At 37.0% G+C, this 19,684-nt stretch overlaps 1 protein-coding gene across 1 annotated transcript in view; it reads left to right on the top strand.

Moving 5' to 3' along the window:
• Positions 1 to 19,684, top strand: part of CNTN3 (contactin 3) — a 335,296-nt gene that overhangs the window by 268,194 nt on the left and 47,418 nt on the right. The window contains exons 12-13 of the mRNA XM_081276337.1: positions 8,360 to 8,487; positions 11,109 to 11,284. Coding sequence (XP_081132463.1) covers positions 8,360 to 8,487; positions 11,109 to 11,284 — 304 coding nt within the window. The remainder of the gene's footprint in view (positions 1 to 8,359; positions 8,488 to 11,108; positions 11,285 to 19,684) is intronic.

The raw sequence follows: 19,684 nt of genomic DNA, 5'->3' as shown, positions 1-19,684 counted from the left end.
AGGATCTAAGACAAAAATTCCAAACATATTTCTGAATCATTGGGTGAGTTGAATTGCTAGCAAGAGGTCCCAGCCTGATTCCCGGAGAATCGTAGAAGATCTTCTCCATCCTCACTTGTATCAGAACTTTTGTTGTGTGTGCACACACATTTGTTCTACAGAGAGTGACCTCAAGAATCTTCAAGTGCTAAAACAAGTTTTATGCCCTAGAATGGTTAGTAATGCTGAATGAATTTTCAAATGATGACTTGAATATTGATGAATATCTCTAAAGGAGGATAACCTTGGAATTGGAGCATTGGGGCACAACTGTTCTGTCTTTCAAGAACTGAACAACAAGATAGGTGTTTGTTGGTTGCCCTTAATTTATGATTAAGCCTTGTCCTTTCTACATAGAAGATTGTTTCAGTACCATTTATTTTTTATGAGAAAATAAATGTTTATGGAAAAAATAGTGTGTGCAAAATACCAATTCTTGATAGCATGTTTCCTTTAGAAATTTATGAACTCTTTCAAAGAATTGACTGAAAGATATTAAACAGAATGGTTAGACAAGTTACAGAGCCTGACTTGGGAATAGGTGTGATACTGGATGGCTCCAGAAATCTTGGAGGCTGCCATTATGCTGTCTTTTCAGGCCCAGTTCTGGAATGAACAAATTTATCATATTTGACTTTTTGGCACATAGTTTGAAGATGGATAGTCCAATGATCATAGTGTAGAATACTGCTTCTCAGAGTGTGGTCCCCACTTCAACTCCACCAGATACACTGGGGAATTATTAGAAAAGCAAATCCTTGGGTCATCTCCAGCCTAATCTGGCAGTAGACCCAACAACTGCTAAGTTAACAAATTCTCCAGGTAACTGGTGCCTAGTAAAGTAACTCACCAGACTTCCCTCAGCTAGGATAAGACAGGCTTCCATGATTTATAGCCCTACTAAGACTTCCCAAAGGAAGATCAGGGTTGCTCCCCCACAAAAAAATAATCATTTTGGGTCCACAAAAATAATTCAGCATCCTCTATAACCCTTGAGTTGATGAAATTCCTCCTATGCACATTCATAAGTCTTTTGCACTTCAGTTTTATTGTTGGAATTGACTTCCTTTCTAGGGTTTCTACTCTGTAAGGAGGAGAACACTCATTAGAGTATCATCTGGGTCTTTCTCCAACTCCTTCCTAGGGAATTGTCTGGCTCCTGAATTTCTGTGGAAGACCCTAGCATAATGGGTCCCCTCCCTATTCTCTATTTGGTATCTGCCAGGTGGGTGGTGATGCATGTCCTGCTGTTCTGTTTATTACATATTTGGGCCTACCTGTAAGGGTAGCACCCGTGGTTTTTCACAAGTACCAATGAAGTCGAGTCTACCACATTCTGGGATGAGGTGTCAAGAGCCCATGGTTGCTCACTGAAGCATTTAGCATCACTTTTTCTGTAATATAAGCAATAAAATGGATGGTTTGGGTTTTCATTGATTTGAATCAGGGAGCAGAGAAGAAGAGAGCCCAGGGTGGGGACCCTCTCAGTCTTAATTATTATACTCTTTGAAGTTTTCTTTCAATATATAAGCCATCAACCATCATTTATCTTATTTGTCTGGGATTTTTATTTGTTTGTATTATCATTTAATATTTGAGTATTTGTGATTTTTGTGGACATTCTTTTGTTTGCAGATGCAAATATTTCAAATGAATTATTGCCTGGGCCTCATGAATGAATTAAGTGCACAGTTGAATATAATCATTTAGGCTGGAAATCCTCTATAAAGGTCCTTTTTTTCCCTACAGATTTGAGTCCTCTAGAGAGAAAATTTTTGTCACTTTCATATAAATTCATTTAGCTCCAGATATATTTGACCTGATAATATGCATTTAGAAAGACTGAATTGAAGTGAAGCAAATGACCTTTTATTGTTCATTCCATCCTTACGAATATGAAGGCATGTCTGTTGGTCTGAATTCAGTGTTTCCCCAGCTGCAGAGTGAAGCCAATCTCCATCTACTCTAGGACTTCAGGTGCCTGCTCCATGGAACATGTGTGTCTGACAAAACTACAGGGCCACTTCTAATTACACCGCTGCCTTCCTCAAACATATGATCATTAACAGTTGACTCTTTCCCCTTCTGCTTCTCTTTTCCTAGTAGATTGTCTGACTAATGATTACTAAACCAACACTGTTGGATTTATAAGATGAAAGACCAGAAAGAATGAAAATTTAGTATTATTTTTCTAAACACTGTCTGCAGGTTATCTTTGAACTGCAGGGGGGACAGTGCTTCTGCCAAACTTGTAGGTGTGAGAGTAGCTGTAGGTGAGAAGATACCCTGTCTTTTTCTCTGGTGTTTATTTTGTCTCTGTTTCATCAATACATAGTTCCTTTCCTTGACTATCATTATCTAGCATATGCATGGTGAGTGCTTTTCTCTTGGAGCTAATTGTATGCAAACAGCCCTTAGAATACATGCTCAGAAGGCACTACCCAAAATAGCATTGTCAATTTTCTGTACAGCAGTAATCAATTCGACTTCATGCGGTCTCATCTCTGCTGAGGTGCACTTCCTGAGTAAAGGAGGAGTGGCAGTGTGTTTGTTAAATCCGAGTTGAATAAGTTGCCATCATATTCAGAACACAGGCAAAGGGAAAACAGTATCTTCAAACACCCTGCTTTGTATATGGAGCACCCCATATTTTTCATGTTCTGGAACACACTGTTATTACGGATGTTTAAATGCCATCCTAAAGCACAGGTCAGCGTTGCCTAGACAACACTATACTTTCTGAGCAAACAGTGTTTTTTAAAAGTCATAAATTCTGTAGTATAGTTTGAAGTCGGGTATCACTATACCACCTGATTCACACTTCCTGCTTAGCATTGTTTTTGCTATTCTGGGTCTTTTATTTTTCCATATGAATTTCATGATTGCTTTCTCTATATCTACAACAAATGCCATTGGGATTTTGATTGGCATTGCATTAAACCTATAGAGAACTTTTGGTAATATCGCCATTTTGATGATGTTAGTTCTGCCTATCCATGAACAGGGTATATTTTTCCATCTTCTAAGATCTTCTTCAATTTCTCTCTTTAGAGTTCTGTAGTTTTCATTGTATAAGTCTTTTACCTCTTTTGTTAGGTTGATTCCCAAGTATTTTATTATTTTTGAGGATATTGTGAATGGAGTGGTTGTCCTCATTTCCATTTCAGAGGGTTTGTCGCTGATATACAGGAATGCCTTTGATTTATGCGTGTTGATTTTATATCCTGCCACTTTGCTGAATTCATTTATTAGCTCTAATAGTTTCTTTGTAGACCCTTTTGGGTACAGAGCAATAGTAACAAAAACAGCATGGTATTGGTACCAAAACAGGCGGGTGGATCAATGGTACAGAATAGAGGACACAGAAACCAACCCACAAAACTACAACTTTCTTATATTTGATAAAGGGGCTAAAAGCATGCAATGGAGGAAGGATAGCATCTTCAACAAATGGTGCTGGGAAAACTGGAAATCCATATGCAACAAAATGAAACTGAATCCCTTTCTCTCGCCATGCACAAAAGTTAACTCAAAATGGATCAAGGAGCTTGATATCAAACCAGAGACAAGGCATCTGATAGAAGAAAAAGTTGGCTACGACCTACATACTGTGGGGTCGGGCTCCAAATTCCTCAATAGGACACCCATAGCACAAGAATTAATATCTAGAATCAACAAATGGGACTTGCTCAAACTAAAAAGTTTTTTCTCAGCAAAAGAAACAATAAGAGAGGTAAATAGGGAGCCTACATCATGGGAACAAATCTTTACTCCTCACACTTCAGATAGAGCCCTAATATCCAGAGTATATAAAGAACTCAAAAAATTAGACAATAAGATAACAAATAACCCAATCAACAAATGGGCCAAGGACCTAAACAGACACTTCTCAGAGGAGGACATACAATCAGTCAACAAGTACATGAAAAAATGCTCACCATCCTTAGCAGTCAGAGAAATGCAAATCAAAACCACCCTAAGATATCATCTCACTCCAGTAAGATTGGGAGCCATTATGAAGTCAAACAACAACAAGTGCTGGCGAGGATGTGGGGAAAAGGGTACACTTGTACATTGTTGGTGGGACTGCAAATTGGTGCAACCAATTTGGAAAGCAGTATGGAGATTTCTTGGAAAGCTGGGAATGGAACCACCATTTGATCCAGCTATTCCCCTTCTGGGTCTATTCCCTAAAGACCTAAAAACAGCATGCTACAGGGACACTGCTACATCGATGTTCATAGCAGTACAATTCACAATAGCAAGACTGTGGAAGCAACCTAGATGCCCTTCAATAGACGAATGGATAAAAAAAAATGTGGCATTTATACACAATGGAGTATTACTCTGCATTAAAAAATGACAAAATTATAGAATTTGGAGGGAAATGGATGGCATTAGAGCAGATTATGCTAAGTGAAGCTAGCCAATCCCTAAAAAAACAAATGCCAAATGTCTTCTTTGATATAAGGAGAGTAACTAAGAACAGAGTAGGGAAGAAGAGCATGAGAAGATGACTAACATTAAACAGAGATGAGAGATTGGAGGGAAAGGGAGAGAGAAGGGAAATTGCTTGGAAATGGAAGGAGACCCTCAGGGTTATACAAAATTACATACAAGAGGAAGTGAGGGGAAAGGGAAAAAGAATACAAGGGGGAGAAATGAATTACAGTAGAGGGGGTAGAGAGAGAAGAGGGGAGGGGAGGGGAGGGGATGGGGGATAGTAGAGGATAGGAAAGGCAGCAGAATACAACAGACATGAGTATGTCAATATGTAAATCAGTGGAAGTGTAACTGATGTGATTCTGCAATCTGTATACGGGGTAAAAATGGGAGTTCATAACCCACTTGAATCAAAGTGTGAAATATGATATATCAAGAACTATGTAATGTTTTGAACAACCAATAAAAAAACTGTAAAAAAAAGTCATAAATTCAATGCCATCACTGAATTGTAGCATGGATCATTAGAGCAGCTTAGAGCAATTACGTTGACTTATCCCAAACCATCCGCAGACTGCATAAAGTTAAGGGAAATAATTAACCTCTTGCTACAACAGGAAAGGCCAATAAAAATTACACATAAAGGTATATTATGAAACTGATCAAGAAGTTAAAATGCCACAGTGATTTAAATTGCCCATTACTCAAAGCAAACTGGAGTACCATGTTTCTGAATGTTATTCTCAGAAATCTTTATTTAACCTTCTGTGCCAAGACTAGAGTCTCTCATTGTTATCTATATTTTCAGCTCTGTTTGCAGAAAAACCGGTTCCCAGAAAGCTTAGAAAGCAATTTCATTTATAGTGAAGTGGTATAAAATTTTCACTTCAAATCTCTGTAGGGAAGCTTGGCTTATTGAAGGTTTTCTGTTGAGAAACAATTACTTCATCCATTTACTGAATATTGTTTATTTTTATGTTGTGCAAAATGCCCTGTGGGCCTTTTAGAACTTACTGGAAGAACCAATTTAGGAAGAAAATAACCAATTAGCTCAATTTTTATGATACACACAGAGTTTACATTCTTTGAGAGTCATTATGTTTGTTTTCAAGTCCTCGAGTGATTCCTAAGATGTTAGTCCCGGCCTATGAAGTTGTGCCTCATGTCAACATGGCCATGAAGACAAATTTGCCCAATTTTAACTTGAGTTAATACAATGAAGGACTTCTTGTTCTCCCAATATTCCAAATAATTTCTTATTTTTAGTGGAAATTTACTAATTCATAACATGAAGAGATAACTGGAATTTCCTATCTTACTTTTGTGATATCAAGATCAGAAGCTATAAATGAAAGCTCAACATCTGATCAGTCAACAGGAGGCATTTTTTTGTCTTTGTTTGAAAGCTTACTAATTCATCGAGTTTCCAGTTCTGTCCCCTTCCTGTCATTCAAACCAGATGAGTTTGCCTCTGTCATTTAAATGTCTTCCTAACCTTCTGATATCATTGGCCAGCTTCCTTTCTTTACATATTTAAAGTCTCCAGCAAATCCCGATTTTCTTTTCATGGGTGACATTTGGAGAGCAGTGTTTTGGATCAAGTGATATTCTCTTTGTGTGTCATGGCCCCCAAATTTTACTGATGGGATCAGCAACTAGAATGTGCTGGGAGCAGTGTCCTTGATTACAGTTTCTCTTTCTTCCAAGGAGTTTCTCGATCAGATATCTCATCACTCTCTTTTCCTCAATTAGTTTCTCGCTTTATCTTTTACCTCTCCCTCTATGTTGGCTTTTTCTTTAATAGTAATAGTAATTAGTAATTTTATCTTTGCTTTAGGTAAGTCATTTCTAAGTTTTCAGATTGAGGACATAGTCTTCTTCCTACAGTCAATGTGCTACCAGAGAGGAAAGTCTCAGCAAGGATTGGGCAGGTGGAGGGAGAGAGGCATGATTTAGACTTAAGTTTACTCCCCATGGTTCTCAAAATTCCTGATCCATACTTCAGTATCTTAAATTTTCATGCATCTTTCTACTCTGCAGGGAATTCAGTTATTATTGCATACTAATTTTTTAAAAAGTCTGTGCCCTCTGGGAGACTAAGATATAAAGATATTTTTTGTAAAGTTCTTTGATTACCTTTTTGAGACAAAAATGGGCTTTTATTTTATACCAAACAAATAATCACAGTTCATGAAGGAAATCAAATACAATGTGCTTTTCTATTGATTCCTAGGAAAATTCTTGGAATTTTTAAGTTTTTTTTTAATGTAATTTCCCCAATTTGAAATACAATACTCTTGTTCCTTGATTTTCTTAGTAGGCCAAATATCCCAAACTCTTGTTTTTAACCTAACTTGATATAGTTAAGAAAAATAATACATGACTAGCAAACATTCATGGATAGCTCTCCTCAGGGTCCAGTATCATGAACAGCCCCTGTGTACTGGTGCTAATTTTCCCTGGACCTCTTTACTCAAGAAAAGGTAGGAGGATGCAAATGAAAGTAAATCACCAGGCTATTCAAAACCATACAAAATCAATACTGCCTATATTATTTGATACATAAACTCTACTCACAGTGACTTGTTTTGTGACTCTGTAGTCATAATGATGTTACACATCTAAATATCTTGCAACAAATAAGATAATATTTAAAGCCTGAGTTGATATCCTCCATTCTATTCTAATGTCCTTGTCATCTTATCTGGCTCTTCTGCTGGGTGGCCCAAAAAGTGGAAACATGTATTAACTATTCTGACACTGGGGCTCCAAAGCTTTTTAAGAAGTTTGCCATCCATTTGCATAAATGCAACACTCATGCATTAAGAATATGAATCACAAAAGATAAAAGCCCTTCTCAGTTGTCAGTAGATAGTATAGATATAATGATTTTAGGAATTCAAAGAGAGAGAATATAATCATGAGTAGACAAGTTGGGCAACAAAGGTACAAGGATCAGACGGATGAGAGATGTTAATCCTATCCTGTTCTTTCTTGGTGCAAGTGACTCCCCTTCTAAGAGGACTTCTGAAACCCCCTACCTTGGAAGTTCACATAAAGTAATTCTCCTTCACCCTCTCCCTCTCCTTCAGAATACTTCTCAAATCTCTGAACTTTTCACATTTACTTAGTGGCTTAATGTCTGTGATTCTAGTAGACTGTTATTTCCACAAAGATGGAGACTTTTTATCTATAGATAAAAAAACCCCAGAGACTTTCTGAGTGCCTGTTGCATATAAGACACTTATAATATTTCCTTGATCAATTAGTAAGATGCTAAAGCTTTAAGTGTTTCAAATGAATGCTCAAAAACTTAAAAGTAATATTAATCAAAGTTTTCAGAATCTTTACAATAGCTCATAGGTGACCACACAATTTTTATGTTTTACAAAACTTGAATTTTTATTAAGTCAATTGTGACTTTCCAAGTTCATAGTGAAAGACAAGCAGGTTTCTTGGTTTTCATATATTTTTTCAAATTTAAGGGAAATGAGGTCATTCCCTTATTTATTTTCTGAAAACTTACAAGGCTACCCCATGAATAATCTACCACAATGTATATTTTTGGAAAACATTTCACACTTATTTGATAAAGGCATTTACAAATTAGGTGCAATGTTAAGTAATGCTGTTTAGTAATGCTGCATAAAAACATTATGCAAAGTTCAATTTGGTAGAGCATCTTTTCTTATTCAACTCTGTGTATCTGTGCATGTTTTCTTTTCATTTTCTTTATTCCTAAAAGGCCTAGGCTTAGTTTATCAGGCCTTAACAGTATTAGCATAAGATAATAAATTCTGAAAAAAAAATTACTATTTATTTTTTCAAAAAAAAGTTACTATTACACATTTATTGATCAAATGTACGTTTCCTTTAGATTTTCTTTTTTAAAAGATGGAGGACTCAAAATAGACAACGTGACAAAGGCTGACTCAGGAACCTATACCTGCACAGCAGAAAACCAATTTGGGAAAGCCAACGGGACAACACAGTTGGTAGTCACAGGTGCGTGTGTTTCGTCAAGATGGGTTTATCAGAGATGCGTTTCATGACATATATTAATATTATGGTTAAAGAAACTGGCCATGTGTTTTCCACAAAATGTGGTACATTGTGAAGGTAGAAACTGTGTTTGCGCTTGTGTTTTTAACACGTGATGGTCAAGAAAATGACACTGTGTACTTCTATAGCACAGCACAGTGGACATGGCGGGGTACCTTGGCTACTGTGCTGGGATGATGGGAAAATGGCATATGCTGATAATCTCCTTTTATTTTATGTTCTCCTATTGGGTCAGATCTTTTAGGTGTGCTCTCTTTTTCATTGGTCTTTTCTGGAGATGTTCAAGCTCATCAAATAACTGTTGATATCGATAAGATTTAAGTTTGGGTTAATTTTGTTCATTTATCCATTCAGGAAAAAAATTGAGCACCTATTATGTACCCACTGTTTGAGCTGGATCAGTGGAAACATTGAAACAGAATCTGTAGTCATCCTTCTTACATTCTGCCCAAGATAGAGTAATGAAAATTAGGAAGAAGAAATAGGAGATCATTAGAAGGAAGCATATTGCAAACAATTGAGAAAGTAAAGAGAATATATGAAGAAAGATGAGTTAGAGCATGAATCAAGATAAGTGAGATAGAAATTTTGGTACAAAGACTCCAGGGAGATAAAGGAGTTTACCAGGAGATTTCTAGGGTGCAGTTATGTGGACCAATTGTAGATCTTGCTAAGACTTCAGTTTTCACTTGGATTGAAAAGTGGAACTACTGCAAGGTTTTCAGCAGAGAAATAAGATGATGTGAAAGGGTGACTCTAGCTGCTTTTCAAAGTCTCAGGAGCCCATGGCTGTTAACCAACAGGAGGTGATAATGATCCAAGTGAGATTGGCAGCTGAGGAGCTGATGGGATGGGATAAGATTCTGCATATATTCTGAAGGAGAAGGTGTTTACAAATTGGATTTGAGGTCTCCGAAAGGAGTCAGGAGGGACTGCAGGGTGTGTGGTGAAGAAATGGAAAAAATGGAAGAACAGCTGGGATTGCTCAGGCTGTGGGTTTCAAAGCTTTGGGGTGAAAGAAGAGCATGAGCATAGTTTGGACGTTTAGAATATCGTTAGGATGTTTCCCTGTAAAGCAGATCAGAGATTGGCCAAAATCTCAGTGGATTAAAATAGCCTGGCTTCATTTTTCATGCATACTGCAAGTCCTCAGTGAGTCAGCATTGCTTCCTCACTCAGGAACAAAGACCCCCAGTGTCTCCACCATCTGGGACAGTGCATGTCACCACAGGACAGGAAGGAGACACATCACATTACCTATTAGTTCCTGCAGAATTCTGCCTGTCGCTGCTACATGTAACTCCTACATACATTTCATCAGCCAAAGCATTGCACTCTGCTCTGCCTTAATTCAAAAGAGTTAAGAATTTGATCCTACAATGTACTTTATGGGAACTAATGGTGACTGACACCTAAGTGGAGACAGTGAGTAGGTGGTTGGATAGATGACCTTGGACTTGGGTAAATCAAAGATGAAGAGATACCTTTCACAGTTGTTGGCATATAGATGAGGACTTGAAGCCAAGACACCATCTGAGATCACCTTAAAAAAGAATTTTAAAAAGGACTGAGCTTGACACATTCATTGTACACTAAGAAATATAGTAGCAGAAGCGAGACCATAAAGAGAGATACAGAAAAGGAGTGACCAGGACAGTAAATAAAACTGCAGGAACGTGATGTCCCAAAACCCAGCTGAGGAAAGAGTACAAGGGAGAACCAGCGATCAAGTGTGACAGAGCTTAGAGCCTCAAATAATGAGACCAAGACTTTATCATTGGGTCTCACAGCAGGGGACCTTGATGAGAACAGGTTGGTCAGGGAGACCTATGCCCAACTACTGGGTTAAAGAGGCTATTTAATCAAGCAAGTACAGACCACATATGCAAGTGACTTTTGAAGACATTTGCTGCCACATGGTGTAACATCAAGGGGAATGGCACTGGGAAAATTGGAGCAAGGAAATTTAATTCAGAAAAGATGGAAGGTACATGGTAAGGGCAGGCAGAATGTGCCACAGACATTTCCACTGGGGAAAAAAAACGACATCAGTTAACATTTTAGCAGAGTGTCCTCCCGTTGCGCTTATTCTAAGCATCTCTAAGCTTATTCTAAGCTTTTCAAATCCACGTACACATCAAAGGTTTGAGTCTATTTGAATTTTGATGTTAATGTGTTTTTTAGTCATTGAAAGTTGGTGAAAACACAGTAGTTTCTGTTTCTCCCACTATATTTCACAAAACCTTAAAACTAAGTTGAAATGGATTTTTCAGTCTTACTATAACTCTTGCTTACTGGTGACTTTCATCTTAAACTTTTATAACCTGTAAACTCAGATATGCTAATTATTTTCACAAGATTTGGTGGATCCCATGAAATGTATTATAGGACTGCATTAAAACATCTATTTTAACCATGGAGACTTTTCATTGCATAGATGTGTGTGTATACCTAAGCATATAAAAGCACACACACTCTAAGGTGGATGAAGAATTTACCTGTACAAATTGCTTTCATCACAACAGAAATGCTAAAGTTTTACTTATGAATTATCTCCCTAATAGAACCAACTAGGATAACGCTGGCGCCATCTAACATGGACGTTTCTGTGGGTGAAAGCGTCATTTTGCCCTGCCAGGCACAACACGATCCACTGTTAGACATTATGTTCACCTGGTATTTCAACGGGGCCCTCACGGATTTTAAGAAAGATGGATCTCACTTTGAGAAAGTTGGTGGGGTAAGTCATGACATTTTTGTCATCCTTTTTCTATTGCTCAAGTCTGTAACACGTGGCCTTTAAAAAAAACCATCAGGCCCATAGGTGATGCCCTAGAAATGCATATGAAATGAGTGAATCTGGTGTCTCAATTCTGTTTTGATCTAATTTTGTTTGTGTAATTACCAGAAATTGAGCACATTTACTTCAACCTGTAATTTTAATTAAAACTGATGCATGTCTCACTTATACTAAATGCTATTCTTCATGAGAGGTTGTGGTTAGTATCCCAGGACATGGAAATTACTCTCACACAGATGTTTAGTTCGAACAGGTCATATTATGATGGACTGGGGGTAAGTCACATTTGATAAGTATTTAATCTGAGTGCCCCGCTCCAGTGTTCCTGGTAGCTGTTCTGGACAACAGCATAAGACTCTTCATTGTATAGGTGTACAAATTGAGGACTTGAAAAGTACAAAAACTTTGTTAGAGTCCCTTATCTGGTTACTGGTGGAACTTCAAGCCCAGATCTGTGTGTCTTCTTCAGGGTTCCATTCCATTGTGCCTCCTCATTGGTGAGGGTTCCATGTTAAAAATAAATAAATAAATAAAAGTCACAGATCTCAAGGAAAAATTGACACTTGGATAATGGCTCAGTGTTGGTGAGCCTCCAAGGCTGACCATCGACTGGCTGCATGTGTGTAACTTTAGGATAGCAGGGCCAGCCAACCTGCCATCTTAGTGCCTTGACTCGGAAACTTCCTACTGTATGGAGATTTCAAGCCTGGGTTTGTCCTTATGCATTTACCGTGTAGGCATCCACTGAAGCAGAAAACCATATCAGGGCCAATTCAAATACATTCATGTGGCAACACCTTATTAAATATATGTATATGCCTATACAGGTATATTAACATATCAGGATATTACACAGTTTTAACGATGATGCTAGGAATTTGAGGGTGTCCTCTCTCATATGTTTTAAACTCCTAATGCCCAATGCCTCGTAATATGACCCTTATTTGGAAATAAGAGGTTATTGCAAAAATAATTTAGTAAAATCAATCTGAGGTCTTCCGCATAACTGGTGTCCTTATAAAAAGAAGGCTCTGTAGACAAAGGCACAGAGAGATGCAGACACACAGGGGAAAGAAGGTTATGAGACCATGGAGGAGTCAGAAGTGTAGTTATGCTGCACAGGCCCAGAAGTTCCTGGGGCACCAGAAGCCAGAACAGGCAAGGAAGAAATCAGAATTACAGGTTCTGGAGGGAGCAGGGCCATACCAGCACCCACATTTCAGACCTCTGGCTGCCACGACCATGAGACGACATACATCTGTTGCTTTAAGCCATCCACTTTGGGGTTTTGCTAAGGCAATTCCAGGATATCAGTATAAAAAAGAGAAATTTTTTTAAAGAAAATGGAAAACTGAGATATTAGACATCTACCTAGAATTATGTTCAATTGCAGTACCATTTCTGTTTTCTATTTTTTTTTTTTTTGCTTTATTTCGTTTTATAAGTATTAGTTTTCTAATTGTTCTCACTGAATCAAAGTTTTGGAGAACATTCTTAATTGGTATAGTCCCTTAGCCTTTCTTTTACTATAAATTTAAGTGCCTCCCACTTTTAAAAATTGTGACTAGTTTCTTTTATCACAACAGGAAAAGGCTTGTGCCAATATTTTCAGCCGACTTGCTGCTCCGTAGTCTTTTGCAATTTCTCCTTCTTGGATGGAAGGTGTGGGAGGGGTAAAAAGTTCACATGTCACTCCCCTGAGGGTCCTTTACTCAGGATGGGAAAGGCTTCTTCTCTAGCCCAGCAGTTCTCCTAACTTAATTCTTAAATCAAGAATTCAGTTTGAGGGGCCAAGGGTGTGGCTCAGTGGTGGAGCCCTTGCCTGGCACATGTGAGGCCCTGGGTTTGATCCTCAGCACTGCATAAAAATAAATAAATAAAATAAAGGTATTGTGTCCATCAATAGCTAATTCTTTTTTTAAAAATTCAGTTTGAGGGCTGGGGATGTGGCTCAAGCGGTAGCGCGCTCGCCTGGCATGCGTGCGGCCCGGGTTCGATCCTCAGTACCACATACAAACAAAGGTGTTGTGTCCGCCGAAAACTAAAAAAAGATAAATATTAAAAAAAATTCTCTCTCTCTCTCTCTCTCTCTCTCTCTCTCTTTAAAAAAAATTCAGTTTGAAATATTAATTACCTTTGCCATATAATGTAGCTGATTATGCTTTAGATTTATCAGCTGGATTCTAAGCTGTTGGTAATATTCCATCCAATATGACACTCTCTGTCTTATTTAATGCTGAATAAATGTGTATTGCAAGACTGAATATCCAAAGCAGTTTGTCTGTAACATGCATCCCACAGCCACAAAGAGAGGCTCAAAAGCTGAACTCGATAGTTGCTCTCTAGAAGAGGAACTTGTAGTTGAGAACATTGGGGTTGATAATGTAATTTAACTCTCCTGATTTACATGGCACTGATGGGCTTCGCAGAAAGCATAAAATCATCTCTGTGAAGAGTCAAGCATCCGAAACGTGGAATTTCATAAATTAGTGCCATTGCTTGCCAATTCTGTTCCTTCTCTAACATGCTAGTTCATGGCCTATGAATTTTTTTATAGACTTGTGCCATTAGTAACTTAATATTCTCCCATCAGTATAAAACAGTAAGCCATGCAAGATGACATTGCCCTTAAGCACAAGCAATTAAGTAAATCTGTTTTCTATTGCATGAGAAGGGAATTATATAACAGCTCTCGCCCTCTGATTCTGTATTCATTGCAGCGTGCACATTAATCCCTAGATAGTCTGCTTGCCTTTATTTCCCAGTATGTTCATAGATATATTCCTTGTTTTCCAAAATAGTAAAATGTGAGCAAAGAAGCTGTTGAGTGAAGAAGTTACCCAGACAGGTAGATAGTAAGAGCCAAGTTTTTGAAATGGAGGGGTGGTGTAGGTTATAGAAAATCCCCCACTCTGAACCAATTCAGTCAGTTGTCTTTGGGACTATACTAGGTATTCATTACTTATTCATTTTTGGAAGCACATATCTTTTAGGGAAAAAAATTCATAAATTCAGAAAGCTCCAATAATTTAGACCAGATGTATTAGACTTGTGCTTTGTGCCAAAGGAGTTTGACAATACTAGTCACAGGTTTCTGCAAGGTCAGAATTATATATTCAGAAAAGCTTATTAAAACCAAGTATCTATAGAAAATTGGCACAAAGGAGAAGTCTAGGTCCAAAGAAGTGCTTCAGCCTGTGCCCATGGGACATGCTGAAGTCCTTTAATTAAATCAGCCACCAAAGGCTTCCACTTAAGCAGGACTGTGTGCTAAGCATGTCTTTAAAGGTTTGGTGTGGGTGATTCAAGAAGTGGGATTTGTGTTCAGAGGCACCAGAGTTCTAGAGCACTGTTGCCTACTGAAAGATGCCTGTGGGTGAGCGGATCTCCTGAGTCTATGTTCCTTATTATCTGATCTCTTTTCACATTAGTGTTTGTATTTGCCTTGCTCTCTCCTTTCTGAGATCCAGTACACACTGGTCTCTGGAATGCAGCTTTCTCTACTGTTTGCCAATATCTACATATGTCCCTATAGAATTCTCTATGCAGAGAATGTATATATTAGCACATGTGCAGTTGGTGTGCCATGTGCAAAGTGGAATAAGAGACTCAGGTCAAGCAATACGGACATGGTAATATCCTGTATATATCCTGTATTTAACCAGCCATCGTATGCACTCAGTCTGCAGGGGGTGGGGGGAGAAAAAGAGATTCCGTTATTTACACCTATGTAACATCTTTCTTTTCCTACTTTAAATACAGCTTATTCTCCACAAGTAGGAAAAGGGAAGTAATTGTCCAAAGTTTAAGAGAAATAGAAGAACATCACTGGCTGTTATCTAAACACCTGGGACCTGGCAATTGAAGTCTGAATTTAGGGATATTCAAAGATATTTTTTGATGTGCTTAATCAGCTAAATTCTAGGTATAAGATTCTTTTTGTGATAGGAGCTCACTGTGGATAAAAGCATTCAAACCCAAACACATGAGGAGTTCACTGTGTATGCTCTGAGAATCCTTGGATTGTGTAGGTGCTTTAGCAATGAAGAATGTCAGAATCCACGCTGTGTGCTTTTCCCATCACTTGTGGGATGGGATCTGTGATGAATTAGAATGTGTGTGGAAAGAAGTCACTGGAAGTAGTAAGAATTTTAGCAGTGACAATCCGCCATTCACTTAACTGGCTCACTTCAATTTGATTGATTTCCACAGGCAACACAGTCTCACTCCAGTTACAGCAGCTACTCGCAAGCTTGATGCTTGAAGTATTTTCTAGCTCTCAGTTGTAGAGAGGAATATCTTTGAAGATGATAAATGGTGTGTGATAATACAATGTGGTCACTTTGGCTTAAACCGTTTGTGTGCAAGAACTTAAATTTTAAACCCAGCCATTCTTTACTATACAAAACCAGGTAAAAGATCACTTGTAGATTTTAAATATGCATCTGTGGCACTTTTGTGTCACTTTGAGTTTTTAAATATATCCCTTAGTCATACTGTAAGTTTTATATCTTGTCCAAGTTAAAGGTGTTAGCTGATCTAGAAAGACCGTTAAGAAAATGTTCCCAGTAATTAGCCCACAAAATTGGATTTACTAGAGATGCTGTTATTACTCATGTTACAGACACTTCCACAAAGCACATTACCTCCCATACTGCTTCTGGGGGTGAAGATAAGGGTTCCCCAATTCCAGTCAGAAACAGCAAATGTAAAAACACTTGATGCTTGGTTCCCTATCTTAGCATTTTCTCAACCACACATGCAGAGACACAGTCTCTGCTTTGAGTACAGTTGTTTTTCCAGAACTATGTTTCTCATGTATTAAGATGAATGGTCCATATCCACCCCTAGTGGAAACCCTGTAAAATAAATTTGAATTTACAACAAGATAAGCAAGAGAAAAACCAAGCACTGTGTAATGTATTATACTAAGACCCATAAAAACAGCAGAGTTACAATAAAAATCAGACTATCAAGGGAAAACTGTAAATGAAGAGATGTGCAAATATTTATCAGGCAAATGCAACAAAAGAGAGAAACAAATGCTAATTTCAAACAAAGAATAATGCATGACAAACCTAAAGGGCAGAAAGAGAATAAATGGATTTTGAAAAATTTTTTCCATACCATGAAGTTATAATAATCAGAAACCACAATGCCATAAATAATATACCATTAAAGTAGATAAGATCAAAGGGAATAAATAATGAGAGACAATACTCTTGGGTACATTTTGAGAGCTTTTCTTTCAAACACCAGAAGATCAATTGGCCCAATGTTATAAAAGAACAATTTGATGCTACCATTAATTGAAGCAACAGATACACATGAACAATTTTTCCTTCCAAAGGACAATGTACATTCATTTTCATTTTTTAAAACTTTGTAAAATTTAAGTAACAGAAATTAAGAAACAAATGCATGGAAAGGAGATGGAATTGATATGATCTCAAAAAGCAAAAGATAACATCTTGGAAATATCAAAGAAAAAATAGTAAAGTTAGGTGTGAGAAAGAGAATATAACAGACAAGAAAGAAACATTAGATCAGAGGATTTTCTGTTTAAGTTTTATATGTGACAATCCAGTTAGTTGGAGAATTTCTGGGAAAATATAAATTATCAAAATATAAATGTTTATTAAAAATTAAAATTAAAATCTCCAAATTGCTTTCCACAGTAGCTGCACCAGTTTGCAGTCCCACCAGCAGTGTATAAGTGTACATTTCCCCCCACATCCTCACCAGCACTTACTGTTCTTTGTGTTCTTAACAGCTGCCATTTTGACTGGAATGAGATGAAACCTTAGAGTAATTTTGATTTGTATTTCTCTAATTGCTAGAGATGATGAGCATTTTTTTCATATATTTGTTGATTGATTGTATATCATCTTCTGAGAGTTGTATGTTCAGGTCCTTGGCCCATTCATTGATTAAATGGTTTTGGGGTGTTTAGCTTTTTGAGTTCTTTATATACCCTAGAGATTAGTGCTCTGTCTGATGTGCAAGGGGTAAAGATTTGCTCCCAAGATGTAGGCTCTCTATTCACTTCACAAATTGTTTCTTTTGCTGAGAAGAAACTTTTTAGTTTGAATCCATCCCATTTATAAAAACTGATAATGGAACCACCATTTGACTCAGTTATCCCTCTCCACGGTCTATACCCAAAGGACTTAGAAACAGTATACTACAGGGACACAGCCACATCGATGTTTATAGCAACACAATTCACAATATCTAAACTGTGGAACCAACCTAGATGCCCTTCAGCAGACGAATGGATAAAAAAAAATGTGGCATATATACACTATGGAATATTACCCAGCAATAAAAGAGAATAAAATCATGGCATTTGCAGGTAAATGGATGGACTTAGAGAAGATGATGCTAAGTTAGCCAATCCCCAAAAAAACAAATGCTGAATGTTCTCTCTGATATAAAGAGACTGATTCATGGTGGGGTAGGGAAGGAGAGCAGGGGAGGAGTAGATGAACTCTAGATAGGGCAGAGGGATGGGAGGGGAAGGGAGGAGGCATGAGGTTAAAAATGATGATGGAATGAGATGGACTTCATTATCCAAAGTGCATGTATGAAGACGTGAATTGGTGTGAATATACTTTGTATACATCCAGAGATATGAACAATTGTGCTCTGTATGTGTAATATGAATTGTAATGCATTCCGCTGTCATATGTAAATTAAAAAATTAAAAATTAAAATTACATATTCACTAGAGCTAGATAATTTTACTGATTCTTTTTTTAACTTTTAAAGAAACAGACAAATGTTTATATTATGTACTTTTTGACAACATAAAAAGTTAAAGTTAATTTTTTTTCCATTTACTTTGTAAGGCTAGCATATTCTTGAGGACATATCCTGGGAAGATAGTAAATAAATCAGTAAATGTAAAAAATTCTATGAATATATTATTAAAACCTAAGTGAAATTTTACCAGTTCAGAAAAACATTATATTAAAGGAACAGGCCTTCATAAGCTACTAGTTGTCCCAGGAAATATACATATGTCTATATTGATATATCTCATAAATAGTTCATGATTTTCTTATCAGATATTCAGTAAAATTAATAACCATTACTGAGCTTTAAGTTTATATTAAAATAGGTATAAGAAGATTATTTCTATTTCAAAATTATCTTTAAGGGAAAATAGTAAAAATACTTTTACTTAACTCAGCAATAAAACAGGGATTTTTACAAATGTCATGAATAAAGTCATTTAGAGATGTTTACATGAATTTAATAAGGTATAAACATAAATAAAAGGTAGCCTTTGAAATAAGGAAACAAAATTACAATTATTTGAGGACATAATGATATTAGTATCATACCCAATAGTATCAACTATAATATTTTAAAAACTAATCAAAATTCAGTCATCTACCATGTTCAGTACAAAGTAACTATGCAAAATGTAATAGTTTATTTATTTATGTATCAACAACAACCCATTAGAAAGCATAATAGGAAGGATAAAAACTTCCCTCAAAAGAGAAATAATATGACTGTTAATCATTTACACAAGAAGTTGATGAGGCCTAAATGAACTACAGTACTTTCTTAATACAAGTAAATGATTAATGAAAAACAGGGAAAGAAGCATTAAAATTTCAAGATTCTTAGATTAAACAAAACAGGTATATATTGTCAGATTTCAATTTTTCTCAGATTTCTCTGTGGTTTTAAATCTGATCTCAGGTTAAGTAAATGAACCAATCTTATTTCAGTTTAAATTATTCTGAGGATTTTTAGAATAAGAAATGAGGATAAAATAGTTAATAGTATTTGAAAGAAGGTTATTGACCCTTGTAGATAGTTCTGGGGTTCTGGGGGTGTCTATTCAGGTAGAGAATTGCCGGGCCAGATTAGAGTTACACTCGAATAGACTCGTTGTTAAAGACCAAAGTGGAGAGCCAGCTTTTGGAAGCTATTTCATTCTCCTATATGCTATTGATCATCAATTCTGTTGGCTCAGATTTCTCATCTGTGAAACTGAGGAGATAATACTGTTTTATTCGGAGGTATATAGAAAGTTCTAAGAACAGTGCAGGTTAGCTCCTATTGTTAGGATGGTACGACTGCTTTGAATTGTTCTCCAGAAAAGCTTCTGCATTTCCTACTCCCATGAGTGGTGGCTCCCCCGTGTTCTTTTCTGCACAGGGGTTTTTCCTTGATTTTTCTTTTTAAAGTTTTACTAGACAGATGGTTGAAAAACAATACCTTATTGCCAACTTCTCATTTCTCAGATATCAAAAATCTCCCCAGTTGCTTATTAGTGATTTGGATACTAGGGGAGTATTTAGCATTATCACTGAGTCCTCC

Source organism: Spermophilus citellus (genome assembly GCF_964194105.1).
Source record: "Spermophilus citellus genome assembly, chromosome: 19".
NCBI classification, from domain to species: domain Eukaryota; kingdom Metazoa; phylum Chordata; class Mammalia; order Rodentia; family Sciuridae; genus Spermophilus; species Spermophilus citellus.
The sequence above is the reverse complement of the archived record's forward strand: the minus strand, read 5'-3'. Positions and strand labels throughout refer to the sequence as shown.